Source organism: Saccopteryx leptura, chromosome 1 (genome assembly GCF_036850995.1).
Source record: "Saccopteryx leptura isolate mSacLep1 chromosome 1, mSacLep1_pri_phased_curated, whole genome shotgun sequence".
NCBI classification, from domain to species: domain Eukaryota; kingdom Metazoa; phylum Chordata; class Mammalia; order Chiroptera; family Emballonuridae; genus Saccopteryx; species Saccopteryx leptura.
Genome location: NC_089503.1, coordinates 124,762,286 through 124,778,984, shown reverse-complemented (window position 1 = coordinate 124,778,984; position 16,699 = coordinate 124,762,286). Strand labels below are relative to the sequence as shown.

General features: G+C 44.1%; 1 protein-coding gene across 8 annotated transcripts in view; it reads right to left on the bottom strand.

The window, feature by feature from the left end:
• Window positions 1–16,699, bottom strand: part of CTNND2 (catenin delta 2) — a 944,271-nt gene that overhangs the window by 400,298 nt on the left and 527,274 nt on the right. For all 8 annotated transcript variants that reach the window (XM_066374395.1, XM_066374422.1, XM_066374405.1 and 5 more), the window contains one exon: window positions 12,879–13,440. In XM_066374395.1, coding sequence (XP_066230492.1) covers window positions 12,879–13,440 — 562 coding nt within the window. The remainder of the gene's footprint in view (window positions 1–12,878; window positions 13,441–16,699) is intronic.

Below are 16,699 nucleotides of genomic sequence, written 5' to 3'. Positions count from 1 at the left end.
CTGACTCTCTCTGTCTCTTCCACACACACACACACACACACACACACACAAAGTAGTGGTACATATATACAATGGAATACTACTTGACCATAAAAAAGAATGGACTCTTGTCTTTTGTGACTACAGGGTATTATACTAAGTGAAATAAGTCAGAAGAAGACAAATGCCATATGATTTCATTTATATGTGGAATCTAAAGAACAAATAAACAAACAAAATAGATACAGACTCATAAATACAGAGAATAGACTGGAGGTTGACAGAGAGGAGGGGTGTCACATGGTGGGTGAAAAAGGTGAAGGGATAAAGAACTACCAATTGGTAGTTACAGAATATTCACAGATAAATAAATTAGAATTTGGGAATATAGTCAATAATATTGTAATAATTTTGTATGGGGCCCGATGGATACTGGAAATATTGAGGGGGGGGCCACTCTGTAATGTACATGATTAACCGCTATGCTATACATCTGGAACTAATACAAAATAATATTGAATGTAAACTGTAATTAAAAAGTAATGAACAAAACATTTAAAAGCCTCATTATTATTACAGCAGAAATACTAGTTAACTATAATCACCGAACTGATGCTAACACTTAAGGTGAGTACTAGCATAGAGGCCTGTTTGCTAACACCTGTGACCTAAGATGCATAAACACTGACCCAGAGATATTTACCCCTCAATACTCCATTGACTGCAAGTTCAAAGGTCTGAAGCCTGGAGTGGGAGAAACCTATACCATGGGGTCAGACATCAGCCAGACTTTCTCCATTGTTGGGTGCTGAGGGCCCAGTTAGGAAGTCACAGTCTGGGTGTCAACAAACAGCTGCGTGTCTCTATGTCTCCCTCCTCCCGTCAGGGCCGTCATTTGCTTCTCTGAGTCGATATTACACATAAGGGCAGTTTCCCGTAGACTTCTGTCTGTACCAGCACTCTGTCTGACCTATAGCTAAAGAAGGCCAACAGATTCTCAGAGTTCAGTACCAGCAAATCCCTGGGCTGCACACTCCTGGCCTGCTTCTCAGTGAAAGAAAAGTGAATAACCTGTGTGTTGGTTCATTTACGGGAACCCAGAACTGATTCCACGTTAACTGTTTTTTCTTCTAACTTTACACCCTTGTATTGTTACCAATCTCTAATGTCTCAAATATTCATTTACATACACCTGAGATTCTAACCCCAAGTGAAAAGAAGCTTATAGGGCTTTTAGAAAATTTATTTTTCCAAAGAAAAGTCTCAGTGCCCCTTATTATTAAAAAAAAAAAAAAGGTGGATAAGGTCTCTACTCAGGAGAAGCATCAGTATGTGTGCAGTGTCTCCTGAGTGCAGGTGTGCCTCCTCAGAGTCAGTTCAGAGAGCAGCCCCCAGACCACAGGCAGCCCTCATCACAGGTACATCCCACATGCCCCAGGCTCTGCTTCAAACCCACCAGGACGCACAGCATCCTGGCCACTTATTCATAACTAACATTGAACCCGTCCCTCCAGAGCTATACCCTTCTTTTTCATTTGCACCTGTGACAGTTGCACTTTGTTAAACCCAACCTCAAACACTGCCTCTGTCTGCCAGAACCCTTTCCTGGGCCTCCTACCTGGATGTACCACCCTCAGCCCTGGGTCCTCTCTCACAGCTCATATCCTAACTACCTGGCATTACAAGCTACTTCTGAAAAGATGTCGCTCCCAACCTCCCTCCAGTCAAAACAAGACCCCTACCCTTACAACTTCCATCTTATCCGAATTCCCAATAGAGCTTAATAGCTGATAATATGAGTCTTCACAATAACAATAGCTATAACTTACTGGGCCCTTTCAATGTGTGGGTACATATACTAGTCGGTAGGCATGATCTCAATCTCATATGATCTTTTTAATGACTCTGTATATTGTTATCCCCACTATAAGATACACAAACTCAGAGAAGCCTCATTTTGTTTCCTTACAGGCCAAGAAGGATTTCACCTCAGGACCCTTGCACTGGCTGTTCCCTGTGCCAGGGCCAGTCTTCCCCAGATATGCATGTGGCTTCCTCCCTCCTTGCTTCAGGCACTTGCTCAATTGACACCTTATCATTGAGCTTCCTGGCCGCCCCACCCCTCTGACATCACTTCTTCCCTTAGTCTTTCTCCCCATGGGTCTTCTCACCATATATCTTATCTAAATCAAATCATTATCTCCTAGAAAACAGGGACTTTGGCCTCTGCTGTATACAGATGTGTGTCCAGCATTTAGAAGAGTGCCTGGCACAAAACAGGTGCTCAGTAAATACTTGTTGAACCCAACTGTCTCAGATCAAAGAGCTTGCAAGTAATGGAAAAAAGATATGCACCATATCTGTCTAGCCTTCAAATCTAGACTCTTAATCACAGCCCCCGGTATTTGTGGAACTCAAAAGAATGCAAACAATTCTTCCTTCTTCATTAGCAATTAATTTCATTATTCTTATTCTTTTCATTGTTTAGTCCTTTGATATTAAAATCACCTAGATTCTTTGGGACTAACACCTATATTCATGACTGTGAGCTTTTTGTGTTAAGTCTCACATTTCCTTGCTGTCTTCCCCACCCTCACCTCCATTCTTTGCCCCAAGACTTCTCTTCATTGCCCTGGGACTTCATTCTAGCCTTGTCCAGTATTTTCTGGGTACCATGTTTCTCTTGTTTTCTGCCCTTATTTAGCTGGGATACATCCTCAAGTGCTGCAACTTTCTAGGGAAAGGTGTACAGGAGATAGGTTTCTGAGTACTTGTGACTCTGAAAATATTTGGTCCTCCCTTTATGATGATGGATAATTTGGCTACATACAGGTTTTAGGTTGAAAATTATTTTACTCCAAAACTCTGAGAGCATCACTGGATTGTTCTTTATTATCCAGTACCACTATTGCAAGTCAGGTGGCCTTTGTCTTATTTCTACCCAGGGTCATTAGGGTCTTTTTATGTTTGGTGCTTTAAAATTTCGTGATGCAGAATATTAATTATTTTTTTATTCTAAGCATAGGGTATTTCCCATGAAGGCACAGGTCCCTCAGCTCTGAGGAATTTTTCTGTTTTACTTCAATGTTCCTTGCTTATCTCTGATGTATTTCTTGGACTCTAGTAACACGTTAGAGATGCTGAATTTGTCCTTCAAGGTTCTTGCTGCATTATTCTGATGGCTTCTGTTTTTTCCCTTTATGTTCTCCCTTCCCAGTGATTTCCTTGACTATTTTGCTGTCATACTATCTAATCTTTAATTTGAATAACAGTAGTATATGTGTGTGTGTGCATATTTTTTTTAATTAAGTGAGAGAGGAGGGTAGGCAGAGATGGACTCCTGCATGAGTCCCGACCAGGATCCACTGGGTAAGCCCCCTACCAGGCATTGCTCTGCTTATCTGGGGCCACTGCTTCATTGCTCAGCAACCAAACATTTTAGCACCTGTGAGAAGGCCAAGGAGCCATCCTCAGTACCCGGGGCCAACCTGCTCAACCATTCAAGCCATGGCTGTGGGAAGTGAGGGGAGAGAGAGAGAGAAGGGGGAGGGGGAGGAGTGGAGAAGCAGATGGTTTCTTCTTCTGTGTGCCCTGACCAGGAATGAACCTGGGATTTTCACACACTGGGCTAATGCTCTACCAGTGAACCAACTGGCCAGAGCCGTGTAGTTACATTTCTGTGGCCTAGAAAGATTTCCTTGATCTTTGGTTCTTTCACATGCCATACAGTTCTTATTTCATAAACACAAGATCTTCTTAAATCCTTCTCAGCACTTAATCTAAAATTATTGCTTGTTTCTTTTAATCTTTTCTATTTATCTCTGCTTCTTCTGAGAAACAGTTCATTTCTTTCTACTGTTTTTATGCCTTTAATTCTCCCCAATTCCTCAGTAATCCTTGTTACTTTAGCATATCTGAGGAAGAAAAACCCAGAGGAAGCTGCTTCTTCGACCATCTAAACAGCAGTATTTCCCACCGTGTGTCCCTGAGTAAGAATTTGTGATGCGGGGTGGGGACATCCATACTGGTACTGCCCTTCAGAAAAAGAAGGTTGGGGGCGACCCACTGCCCCAAGGCCTGTGTGGAAAAAAAAACATATGTAGGCCATAGGCAGCATAACCAAAATCTAATTTCTCAGATGGTTAGTTCAGTTTCTGATTCAAAAGCCCACTCCTGCTCTTCACCTTGGAGTAGGGCACTAGCTTCGTGGCAACAACTTGGCAGGAGAGGGGATATGAGTGGAAAGAGGCAGTTAACTTAGAAATGCTTTGCCCTGGCCAGTTGGCTCAGTGGTAGAATGTCCGCCCAGTATGCAGAAGTCCCAGGTTTCACTCTCAGTTAGGGCACATAGGAGAAGTGACTATCTACTTCTTTATCCCTCCCCCATCTCTCCTCCCTTTCTACAGCCATGGCTAGAATGGTTTGAGCATTTGGCCCTGGGCACTGAGGATGTCTCCATGGCCTCGCCTCAGGCACTGAAACAGCTCAGTTGCCGAGCAATGGGGCAGCGGCTCCAGATAGGCTGAGCATCACCATGTACGGAGCTTGCCAGGCGGATCCCCGTCGGAGCACATGCGTGAGTCTCTCTGCCTTCCTGCCTCCCGCCTCTCACCTAATAAAATGAAAAAAAAATAAATAAAAAAGAAATGCTTCAAGCCCTGACTCTCAATGGATCCCTTCATCTTTAGACCTCTCTTCTCTCCCCAGCTACTCAGCTCAACTCTGACCCTTGTGCCTGTGAACTGAACACAGCCAGTCCACCTCTGCAGTGCTGAGAGTGCAGATTCTTGGGAGAAACTTCTACATTTTAACTGCTTATCACACCTATCAACTTTGCTTTCTATAAAACTTCTTAAAAGGCTTGCTTGTTGGTAACACCCACCCACTGGCTTCTGGCCTCTGTGTTCTTGTCTCTTTTGTGACATCATTCCCTATTGAGATTCTGTATGTTTATTTTTCAGGGGGTCTGAGACCTACAGGAGGCAAATGAGTGGTCAAAGCATGCCATCTTGAACTCCTGTCCAAGATTCAGTTTCATTTACTAAATTTACGTTTCCTAGTAAAGCGTGATAAAATCATGTAAGTATCAATAATACTGCAAAAAACTTTCCTACTTAAAAACAAAACTAAAAACTGTTAACCCCGTTTTTATAAGCAAAGTTGCCATGTGGTGATAGGCAGCAAGGAAGGGATGATATTAACTATTGTGAATCGACAAACAAGAAAGACATCCGGAAGGCCTTAGGGGCTGCCTAGCATCCCAGATACTGAGTTTCAGAACCAGCTTATAGTAACACGATGTTAAAACAGCCTCTCGCTGCTGCAGTCTGACCCAGGCAGGACAGCTACCAATATGAGTGCGAGGAGGTGCTGTGTAAGGCGACTTGACAAAGGAATGCCGATGGCCACTGCTGAGAGCTCTGGGTCACTGAGCAGATGGAGGCTGTTAGACAGGGGTCAGCGAGTGCAGACACGCTGTGCTAAGAGCTTTTGGTACCTACCCTCTCAGGAGGGAGGGAGAGCCTGGAGTCGGCTTCGACGGGGCCACTAGGATGAGGTTCTCGGCTGTAAAATGTGGTCCCAGAATTCCAGGGGACAAAAGGCTGAAGAATAGGCACTTTGATAATGGGAGAAGGAAGCAGTCCCCGTGTGGGAATCAGCCTGCACCTTTCAAGCCTGTTGATCTGGAAGATAGCCTGGACGGGGCTCCCAGAGCCAGAGCACTTGAGGACAGGGCTAGGGTTGGGGACAGCCAGCGTGGAATGCCATAGAGCTCCTGTGGCTGAGGGAGGGGTCTACCTTCAAACACCCCAGAAATTTGGGTAGAGAGCCCACTTTAACAACCTTTGAAACAAGATTCAAATGTTGACTGATTTCACAGGCTGATCACATTCTAATTAGTAAATCTAACCTAAATTTTTTGTTTGTTTTGGTAGTTTGCTTTTAGTTATGGGTGAGCAGGAGATTCACAGGAAAGACCCAATGTTTGTCCCCTGCAGGCAAATATCACCTTCAGGAAATGCAATTAAAGGAGCTGCAGCAGCCAGGTATGTTGCATTCTGACCATATCTCAAGTGCTCCTTGTTAATCTCAAGAGCTGTGCGTTAAATAAACTGGCTCATTATCTGAGAAGACTGCATACTTCCTTTGAGAACCTGACCACAGCAATCACAAAGCTTTTTATCTATGATTAGTCATTTTTCTTTTTCTGTCTTACAACAGGTCCACCTGGAAGCATTAGCAAGTCAGGAAGTGTTTCTGAAATCTCCAAATATGTGGAATTTTGGATTTAACAGTATGTGACCCACCCCAAAATACTGAGTTTTATGTCCATCTGGCAGGGGTACAAGGTGGACAGGCTCTGGCTAATTCCTCTCCATATTAGTTAAATTTATTTTTGCAATCCCTGGTTAAGAATCTACATTTAATCCATTTCATTTTTGCTTCAAAATATGCTTGTGATGTTTGACTTAACTTTAATACATATTTACAACTCAGATTTCTATTTTTAACAGGATTACTTTTGCTCTAAACCAGAAAATGAAAGGATTATGTTCTTTTCCTTATAAAAGTGAACAAAAATCGGTACTGTAAAGTCATATTCAATAGAATGTTGACACGTTTTTAAGACATTTTTGCTTTCTTTAAAATCACTAGTCATTTACAAAAATTAAAAACTTATATTGCAATTTTGCATTCCTGTTGTTTTTTTTCAATAAGACACAATATGTTCTCTCTACCCCCATATGGTATATATTTAATAAGAATATAGAGAAGTTGGGCTTAAGTAATCTAGGTTCAAATCACATCTCTGTCATTTCCAGCCACATAACTTTGGGCAAGAAACTTATCGGTGATAAGCCTCAGTTTTCCAATCTGTAGAATAGGGGTGAACACTGTGCCTAACTCATTAAGTTGCTGGAGACTACATGAGACATAGTTTGCAAAGTGTCTGGCACAATGCCTGGCCTTTGCAAATGCTTTATATAGCAATATATATTTTTAAGCTAATTTTATTCATCATGAATAAAATGAATACATTTAACTTTTAAATTATAAAAATAAAACTAAGCAACCTATCTGTTGGGTGAAAAATGTTAAAACTACTTATGTCATTTATTTAATCTTCTTCCTGTACTATTTATGAGTGATCATTTTTGAACTTCTCCCTTCAAAACAAGTGGGTGAAAGTTTTAATAACTAGGTCTGGGAGCAGGAAAGACCTCTTTCGATGGCTTCCTATGTGTTTGCCTGCCTACTCTTTTTTATTGAAAAACCCTCTTTCCTGCAGCCCTCCTAGTGAAGTTTCTAGCATGCCAATATAATCAGGTCAACCCTCTACCGGAAGGATGAAACTACAAGCTCTTTATAATTCATCTTCTCCCTCATCTCCATCCCCCCACTCCCATCACCCATTTCTGACTAAAGAAAGCTTGACCTGCTGGTCCTCTCCACTCCTTCCACACCCCGCCCCTCCCTGTACCCCTTCTCTGCTCTTTGCTGTTGTTCCAGCTACCATTTCTTATTAGTTCCTGCTTAGCTCTGGAGCCACTGCCTTAAGGAGGCATTTGCAGCACACCTGTGAACACCACTAACAAGCTCCTCTAGTACACTCCCAAAGAAGCCAACCTGTCTCACTAGAGCATTGGGTTTCAAATTGTCCATTCTTATATATATCTGTTACCAACTCAGTCTCTAAAGGGTAAGGATTCCCCCTCTCTCATCTTTGTATGCCCAACACAGAAACTAGCATATTTTGGGACTCATCCTTTGTGTCTGAATCGAAAACAAATGACTTCACCTGGCACATCCAAATTTACATGGTAGGCATTATTAGATAATATGAGTTAACTGTCATTGAGCCAGCCAATTACTAATATTTTATATAACATTTCCTTATCTATGTCTGAGGTTATGAGAGTAGATCCATATTACTGTGAAAACCTTGATGAGGGAACAATTTCAAGCAGGCAAATAACGCACCGGAAGTTAGGGACCACCTATAGGCAGAGCTGGGTTTCCACTCAGGCACCACTGGACGATGGAAAGAGACACAATTTAAAAAAAGACAGAAAGAATTCTAAGAGATCCCTGAACTCTGACGACTTAACAGCTGAGAAATTATACTGTTCTAGGTTTAATCTGATGTGTGGTATTTCCCCAAAGAGGCAGAACTCTGAGATCTCTGGCCAGACTTGAGAGAGCTTGGCCATCGGCAAGATCCAGTGGAACACGTGGATGTGCCCACACACTGATCACGTGAAATCCTCAGATAGAACTTCTAAGTTCTTGGAAATAATTGCAGCTAAAACAAGAATTACTTCTTAAAAACATGCACATTTTTGGTCTCTAGTTCTTCCCCTCCCATTCTTTCTTGGATCCCCCTCCCCCAGTAAGATGTCACCACTATCCTTCACTGAAACTATTCTTTTCAAAGTTGCAAGTACACTCTGCTAAATAAACCAATGTCATCAAACCATCTTTCTTTGTCTTGACTCCTTAATTGTACTGGACATAGTTTATCGATCTATCTTGAGACATGCTGTTCTCCTGGCTTCTAAGAAATGACACTGACCTATGTTTCTGGCTTTTCTCTTTCTTTTGCAAGTTCCTTCCCTACTCCCAGACCTCTCCATTTGTGGGAGGCGCGAGGGCTCCTTCCTTGCCAGAGATCTCGGAGTTCTGCCTCTTTGGGGAAATACCACACATCAGATTAAACCTAGAACAGTATAATTTCTCAGCTGTTAAGTCGTCAGAGTTCAGGGATCTCTTAGAATTCTTTCTGTCTTTTTTTAAATTGTGTCTCTTTCCATCGTCCAGTGGTGCCTGAGTGGAAACCCAGCTCTGCCTATAGGTGGTCCCTAACATCCGGTGCGTTATTTGCCTGCTTGAAATTGTTCCCTCATCAATACTCCTCTTCTCTCCATACTTACTCCCTAGGTAACTTCTTCTAGACTCATGGACTTAAATACCATCTACCTAATGATGTCTCCCTAAGTTTTACCTCCTGCCTGAGATTCTCACCTGAACTCTGAGTTGCATATCCATCTGTCTACTTTACATATGCAATTTGATTCTGATAAACAGATATCATATGTCCAAAACCAAAATCTTAATATTTTTCTTACACTGTCCCCAAACCCCACCAGGTCCCTCTGCAGTACACTCCATCTCAGCCAGTGATGACTCTATTCTTCTAATTGTTGAGTCAGTGACATCCTTGAGTCCTTTCTCATATCATTACCCAGTCCATGATAAAATCCAGATCGCTCTACTATTCATGCATGTCTCTGTGTGTACCCAGAATTATACTACTTTCATAACCTCCAATGTCACCATCCCGGACCATGCCATAATCATCTCTTGCTTAGATTACCACAATAACCTCCCAACTGGTATTCATGCTTTTACCCCTGACGCCCTACAGCATATTCTCCACATAGCATCCAGGGTGACATTGTTATACACTAAGTCAGATTGTATCACTCGTCTGCTAAAATCTTCAGTGGCTCTCATGGATTTAGCATAGCCAGCATCCTCAAGTCCTCTTCAAGACTTAGAAGACTCTCCCTCATTGGTCACTTTACTGACCTCATGTCATTTCTCTGTCCTTCTTGTCTCAATCCACCTGCAATGGTCTTTTGCTGTTCTGCAAACATATCAGACACACCCTATTCACCAGCTTTGCACCTGCTGTTCCTTCTGTTCAGAAGGCCCTTCCCCTAAATATCCATCTGCCAGCTCCCTGACCTCCTCATGACTGACTCCAAAGTTACCTTCCAGTGAGGGCTTTCTCTGGTCACGCTATCAAAAACATTTACCTTGATGATTTTCTGTCTTCTCCATTTAAAACAAGGCCCGAGATATTGGTTGATATTGATCACTACTGTATACCTACGCTCTAAATCAGAAGTACTTAATAATTATGAAATATATTAATTCATTCAAGAGCGACAGTCATTACCTATCTCGTATTCACAAGTCATAGTTATCAGTAGCAAACCTCCAAAACCACAACCTTGAAAATCTCAGAGCTATTTTTCAGTCTTGACTTTGATGGTATCTCATTAGCAAACCAGGTGGCTCCACAGTTTATGCCTGGAATGGTATTAGGCACCCTGTTTTAGGGATGGGGTCCAAAAGCTCCAAAAGTCAGGATCTCTCATGCATGTTAGAATCTGTCCCCACATCTCTTCAGGGCCATAGTTTTCTTTCTTTTTTTTTTTTTTCCTTTCATTTTTCTGAAGCTGGAAACAGGGAGAGACAGTCAGACAGACTCCCGCATGCACCCAACCGGGATCCACCCGGCGCACCCACCAGGGGCGACGCTTTGCCCACCAGGGGGCGATGCTCTGCCCATCCTGGGCGTCACTATGTTGCGACCAGAGCCACTCTAGCGCCTGAGGCAGAGGCCACAGAGCCATCCCCAGCGCCCGGGCCATCTTTGCTCCAATGGAGCCTTGGCTGCGGGAGGGGAAGAGAGAGACAGAGAGGAAAGCGCGGCGGAGGGGTGGAGAAGCAAATGGGCGCTTCTCCTGTGTGCCCTGGCCGGGAATCGAACCCGGGTCCTCCGCACGCTAGGCCGACGCTCTACCACTGAGCCAACCGGCCAGGGCGGGCCATAGTTTTCTAATTTCTAAATGGGGCTCACGATCTTATGCAACCCAAGTATTTATGCGGAGTTATAAAATACAGGGTGGGGCAAAAGTAGGTTTACACTTGTTCCTATGGAAAATAATACAATAATTAATAATTAATCGTATAAACATAAACTCGGTGTTTTGTGTATTCACAACTGTAAAACCTACTTTTGCCCCACCCTGTAATTTTAAACTCAAAAACTGCCAGCAGCAATTTGCATGATAAGAATTTTTAAATGAACATATAAAAGCATGCATTTTAAACAAAGTAATTCAAACATTAAAAGTGTTCATTGTAGATCTAATATTATGGCAAGTTGATTTTTTTCCACCAGGTAGCAAAAATGAAATATGGCCAAATAATTTGAGGAACAGATGGAAATGGGGAGGAAAGTGAAGGCACAAGGGACTGTGTTGACCAACTGCAGCTCTCTTTCTGGCTAAAGCGTTCTATACTGCCCCCCCCAACACACACACACACACACACACACACACACACACACACACACCACATCAAACCCTCAGAAATTTTATTCCAGAAACTAGAGTGCAAGCAGTTTTTACAACATATTTACTTTTACAACCTCTTCCTAAATTCAGCGATATAAGGAGCTGTGAGGCTCTGTGTCTGTTCCATTGGCACGCCCCCAACCCCTCTACCAGACCCACTCTTCCTATTTTTACTAAAATGATGCACAAATTTAGCATGCATAATCAGTGGGACAAAGAGCTGTACGCTAAGACTCCGGGTTCTTTCCCCAGGTCTGTGCAGGCAGTGAAATGACCTTTAGCTAGTCATCTGGACTCTCTGGGCCTCAGTTTCCCCTTCTCTGCAGTGGCTGGGAAGAGTGTCATGGTGCCTTAGTCTCCCACAAGCTCCACCAGTTCCTCGCTCTCTGACAAGATCTTAGACATTTATAAACTTATAAAACAAAGTTTCCCTACATGTCTCCTAGCCCTCTCTTCCAACCAGCATGCTTCTCAGTCCCTGTCTTACAGAGATTATGATAGTGGTACCGGGTTGGCATCAATAATGATCCACCTCCAAAATTCTATTAAGGAGAGAGGAGTGAGAGAGCGAGAATACTGTTCTCATTTCAGTAAACATACCTAGCATCATTTGGGGGCAGTGGAATTCCAGCCTGCACCCTGTTTCGTCAAGCCAGTCCTCTCCAGCAATTACTGTGTGGAATGAAAGATGCCCTTGGGCACCTGCCTCGTGTATGCAACAAGTTCCTTTTTTTTTTTATCCTATTTATCTTCACAGTCACCTATTTATGTCAAGAAAGGAAACCTATGAGCATGGCATCTGTTACTAGAGTGATACAATTACCTAATACTTTCACTAGAAGAAAAAGTTGCCAAAAAATCCAGATTAGTTGTCCGGTGTTTTAAGAGACAAACACCATTAGTCTTTCAATCATCGTGTCTTGTTTAGCTGAACATATGTGCTACCAGCAGAGTCACCAGCTCGGCCTGGTTTTTGATGGACAAAACAAACGACCACATTCAAGTCACCTCCTCTGTATCTGCAGAGAAAGGCAGTTTTTTTGTTTTGTTTTGTTTTGTTTTCACCCAACCAGAATCCAGCCCAGCCTCTCTGACCCTATAATAAGCAGGTAACAAATTCAAGGAACTTCCTTGTTACTTTTTCCCCATTGTTGGAATCTATGTAAATTCAATCACAGGTGTGGGGGAGTCCTTGACTTTTCCCGGTGACTAAATTTAGACAAAATACAATAAATCCCATACTACCATAACAAAGTAGTAAAATTTGAAAGTAATGCATTATTGGTTACTTTGTTCACTACTTCAGAAATCTATGTAAATTCAATGTCTGCTTTGGGGGAAATCCATTACTTCTACAACAAAGTGTCAATAACTATGGATAATATAAATATTGTGAGTTTTACTTGCTTTGGCCTTTTTCTGAATACAATCAACAGGTCTTGTGATTATTAAGTTAGACTTAATTTTACGAATGTCTTAATCTTCTGATGGGTGGGGGAGAATTAGAGTTTGAGAGATTGCATTAGTTTTAACAAAGAAGTGGCCTATATTAGTTTAGATACTAACATAGTCTAGGCACGTCCTGGCCCTCTCTATATCCTGCAGACACTGTACCCTGGTCCACAGACATGCCTGGCTTGAGTTTCTCTCGAGCCCAGCTGTTTGCCTCCATCCTGCACGCCAGCCACCCATAGTGCACCCAGTGCCCCTATGGGGGAGCCAGGGAAGGTGGGCAGCAAGCCCTTTTACCTGCCAAGCTGCCGGGCCTCTGGAGGGTGGCGGTGGCATACAGCTCCTGCGAGTGCTTGCTGTACTGCTCCGACGCGTGGACCAAGCGCTTGGTGGGCGACAGGGTGGCGTACGTGCCGATGGTGGAGCTCAGCTGGTGGATGGGCGAGGAGGAGATGGTGGACTGCACGGTGGGGGGCGAGGTCACGCGGATTGGGGACAGGCCGGCCGAGGACACGACGATGTTGATGGGCGAGCTGGTGCTGTAGGACTTGGCTAGGCGGCTGGGCGACTGCTTGGGCGAGGAGCCGCGCGGCGCTGCATAGGCAGCGCCCTCGGGGGCCGAGCCTCCGCGCTGCAGCTTGGTGGGCGAGCCGCCCTGCGGTGCGGCCAGCGGGGAGCCCCCGCGCGGTGGCGCGGGCAGCGTGGAGCTGGAGTAGTAGAGCGCGGCGGCGGCAGCGGGCGGCGCGTCCGGCAGGTGGAAGGCGCTGCCCAGGCTGGGCGCGAACGGCTCCCGTGGCGGCGGCGGCGGCGGCGGCGCGGGCTCGGGCCCCGGCAGGTGCCCCGTGCGGCTCGTGGTGCCCTGTGCGCGGGAGAGCAGAGAACACGCGCGTTCAGCCGGGGGAAGCACAGCGCCCCGCCCGCCCAGCCCAGCCCCCGCCCGGCGAGGGAGGGAAAGTAGGCGCTCCGCAGCCGGAGAGCAGCACTGCTCGTGGGACCCAGACACAAGCGCCCCTCCAGCAACTCAGGCAGGTGTTTCTCCGACAGAGAAAAACCCAACTAGCAAAGATCGGCTGACAGTGGGATGGGCATCACGTCTGGCAAATGGGACAGTATTCTTCTTACATAGCTAAGATGTTTCTGAAATAGCAGAGGCATCGCATTAGTCACATAAATATCTTAAAAGGCCACCCAACAGGGCCACCGTGATATACTTGAAGGCAATCACGATCTGTTAGATTTAATGAGAAATTCAGGATAAATCTTTCCCCTCCACTCCCACGGTCATTACACCGGATACTGTTTCCACCTCCAAAACCGGCCACGTAGCATACTTATCTGGAGAACATCAAGAATGAACATACTTCCTACAGTTTATTCTGTGTTACTGTCACGTTGATTCTTCTTTTTGAACAAGAACAAATAAAAAGGAGGGAGAAATACTGTTTTGGAATAAATATACTTGGTCTTTACGTGCTATTTAAAAAAAAGAAAGCATTATTTCTGGAGGAATCAGAGCATTTGTAAACGAAAAGAATAAAAAAGCCTTTCTTTTCTAGATTTTAGTTCTGGGCTCCAAATCTGTCAGCATCTCTCCCTCTAGGTTGCTTTTAAGAACCCCCACCCCCTCCGCAGCAAGCAGTGTCTTCAAATTGAAAGCCACTTGCCTCTTTTTTATTTACAAGAACACAAAAGGCGACAAGGGCTGGGGTGGAGTCAGCTGAAGGGGAAAGCACTTTCTTTGAATCTAATCCAGAGACAAATTTGCATTCGAATGAAAACACTACATTGTCGACCACTTCTGGGCAAGAGATCTAGGATCTTCCAGGCTTTCCCCGAAGAGCCAGAAAGGTTTGTGAGAGCAGGCTGGTGTAAAAAAGGGGTAGGATTATACACTGAATGAGAGAAACGGGGGAAGGAAGGTTTTGAAACTGGGGATGAGAGTTGGGAGGAGAGGGGGAAGCTGATTTGACGGAGGGAGGGAGAGAGGCTGCACAGATGCTGTCCTTAAAGGTGTCAGTTATGCCTCTCCACCCATACTGGAATGGCAGTGGACAGATAACAGACGGGGCACTTCCATCCGCACATCCGCAGCACTCCAGATTTCCTCAGGATGTCAGGTGCATGTGGAAATCTGGGGGAGTTAATTGAGTGACATCAAAATCCTCTATTAAGAGCAATCTGGAAATACAGGGGATCAAACTGTTGCAAGACATTCTCTATGTGAGGGCTGTATGTGTATTTATTTATATATAATGTACATATTTTATAAAGTTTTATGAATGTGTGTAAATATATGTGTGCCTCTCTCTCACTCTCTCTCTCTTTCCCCACTGACAAAGATTCTCGTCTTGACCAAACTCTAGTCAGGCCCCTCTGAACTCTGTTTTCAAATAGGCCCTGATTTGGGAGGGGGACTTCTGTGATCATCTCTGTACTGTCCAGTTTTAGCAAGAATCCTGCTAAATCCATTCAGCCAGAAGCCTCCGTTTTGCATACCCACCCTCCATATCTGATGGAGTTCCTGGTCTGCCACCACTGCCCCCACCCCAGGCCCGCCTTCAGCAAGAATCCTGTGAGGTCAGCTTAGGCAGAACCCTTCTCCCTGATGCTTCCTCTCAGTAGTAATGTTCTGCTCACTGACCTCACCCCGGTCCTCAGCTGTAAATTACCATTTTTCTTTGTTGTGTTTGAAACTGAACCCAGTCTATACTGGGGTCTCTTTCCCTCTATTGCAATAGTTTATTTCTAAATATAATCTGTATTTACCAGTTCACTATTCAGTTCTGGTTCTCCTCTAACACCACAGAACAATTATTTTGAGATAAATAGCAGGAAGGAAAGTAAATGTAACCTCCATGCTTTCTCCAATGATGTGTCTCTAGAAAGTAGAGCAAAGCCTGATTCATAGCAGAGATGCCATGAATGTTTATAGAATGAGTGAAAAAATGTTAATAGATCTGGTCCCAAGGCTTTGGCAATGAGGGCTTTTATGTGTGGAGGATAGTGGGGAAACTGTACAGAACTGCTTTGCTTACTCCAAACCCTGGAGAAATATTCTATCACCATCCAGAGTCATGGCGGTGCTTAGAGCCAATTTTGCTTTCCTCCTGATAGAAGTTCTAAGCATGAAATGGACAGACTGGGCTTCTCAAACCTGGCTGCATGTTACAATCACCAGTGGAGCATTTGAAAAAGTTTCAGTACCTGTGCTGTACACTAGCCATTTAACTCAGAATCTCTGGAGGTGAGACTCAACAGTCAGGCTCTTTGGAAGCTCACTAGGTGGTTGCAATGTGCAACCGAATGTGAGAACAAGTCATCCCTAGAGCAGCGGTTTTCCAAGTGTGGTCCTTGTTCCAGCAGCGCACATCCAGATGGGCACCAGCCGCGCCCCACCTTTACCGAGTCAGGAACTCTGAGGGCAGGGGCCAGGGGTGTATGTTTTAACAAGTGCTCAAAGTGATTATGGTGCTCCCTAAGGTTTATAAGCCACTGATCAGGAAAAGATTGTGACTCGGGGGGCTGGAAGAGGCCTGAGTGTCTGCATTTCTCACAGTCTCCGGGGGAAGGTGGATGCTGCGGGTCTGAGGACTACTTGCTAAAGTGAGACAATCCCCTTCTTCCTTCCCTTTCCTTCTGAAGCTCTCATGGGACTTGGGCAACATTCAGCCACACAGAACCCAGCTGGCAAGGGACAGAAAAGCTTCAGACAGGAATTTCTGTAATGTCTTCTCACCGGAGCACAAGGAGAAAGCATCTCAGAGGGTGTAAGGAGAGCCTCCAGCTTCCAACAGAACAAACACTTTTTCTTATGGTTTGCATATATAGTAATGCTAGAAGACATTAATAATTCCATTCCAAAGTAGTATAATTTCTAACAGAGTAAATGCTAGGTATTTAAAATAAATATTAGAGTATACTAATACATATCATATTCTAATATATAAATATTTAAATAGTAGAATGACATGGATCCTAGGGAAACCTTGAGTAAATTTTGCAAACACTTTTTTTTGAGTCTTTTGGAACTTCAAATCTCAGAAATGTTAACCCAGCTAAATACTACAATTTAATAAGAATTTTTTTATTATTATTTATTCATTTTAGAGAGGTGGAGG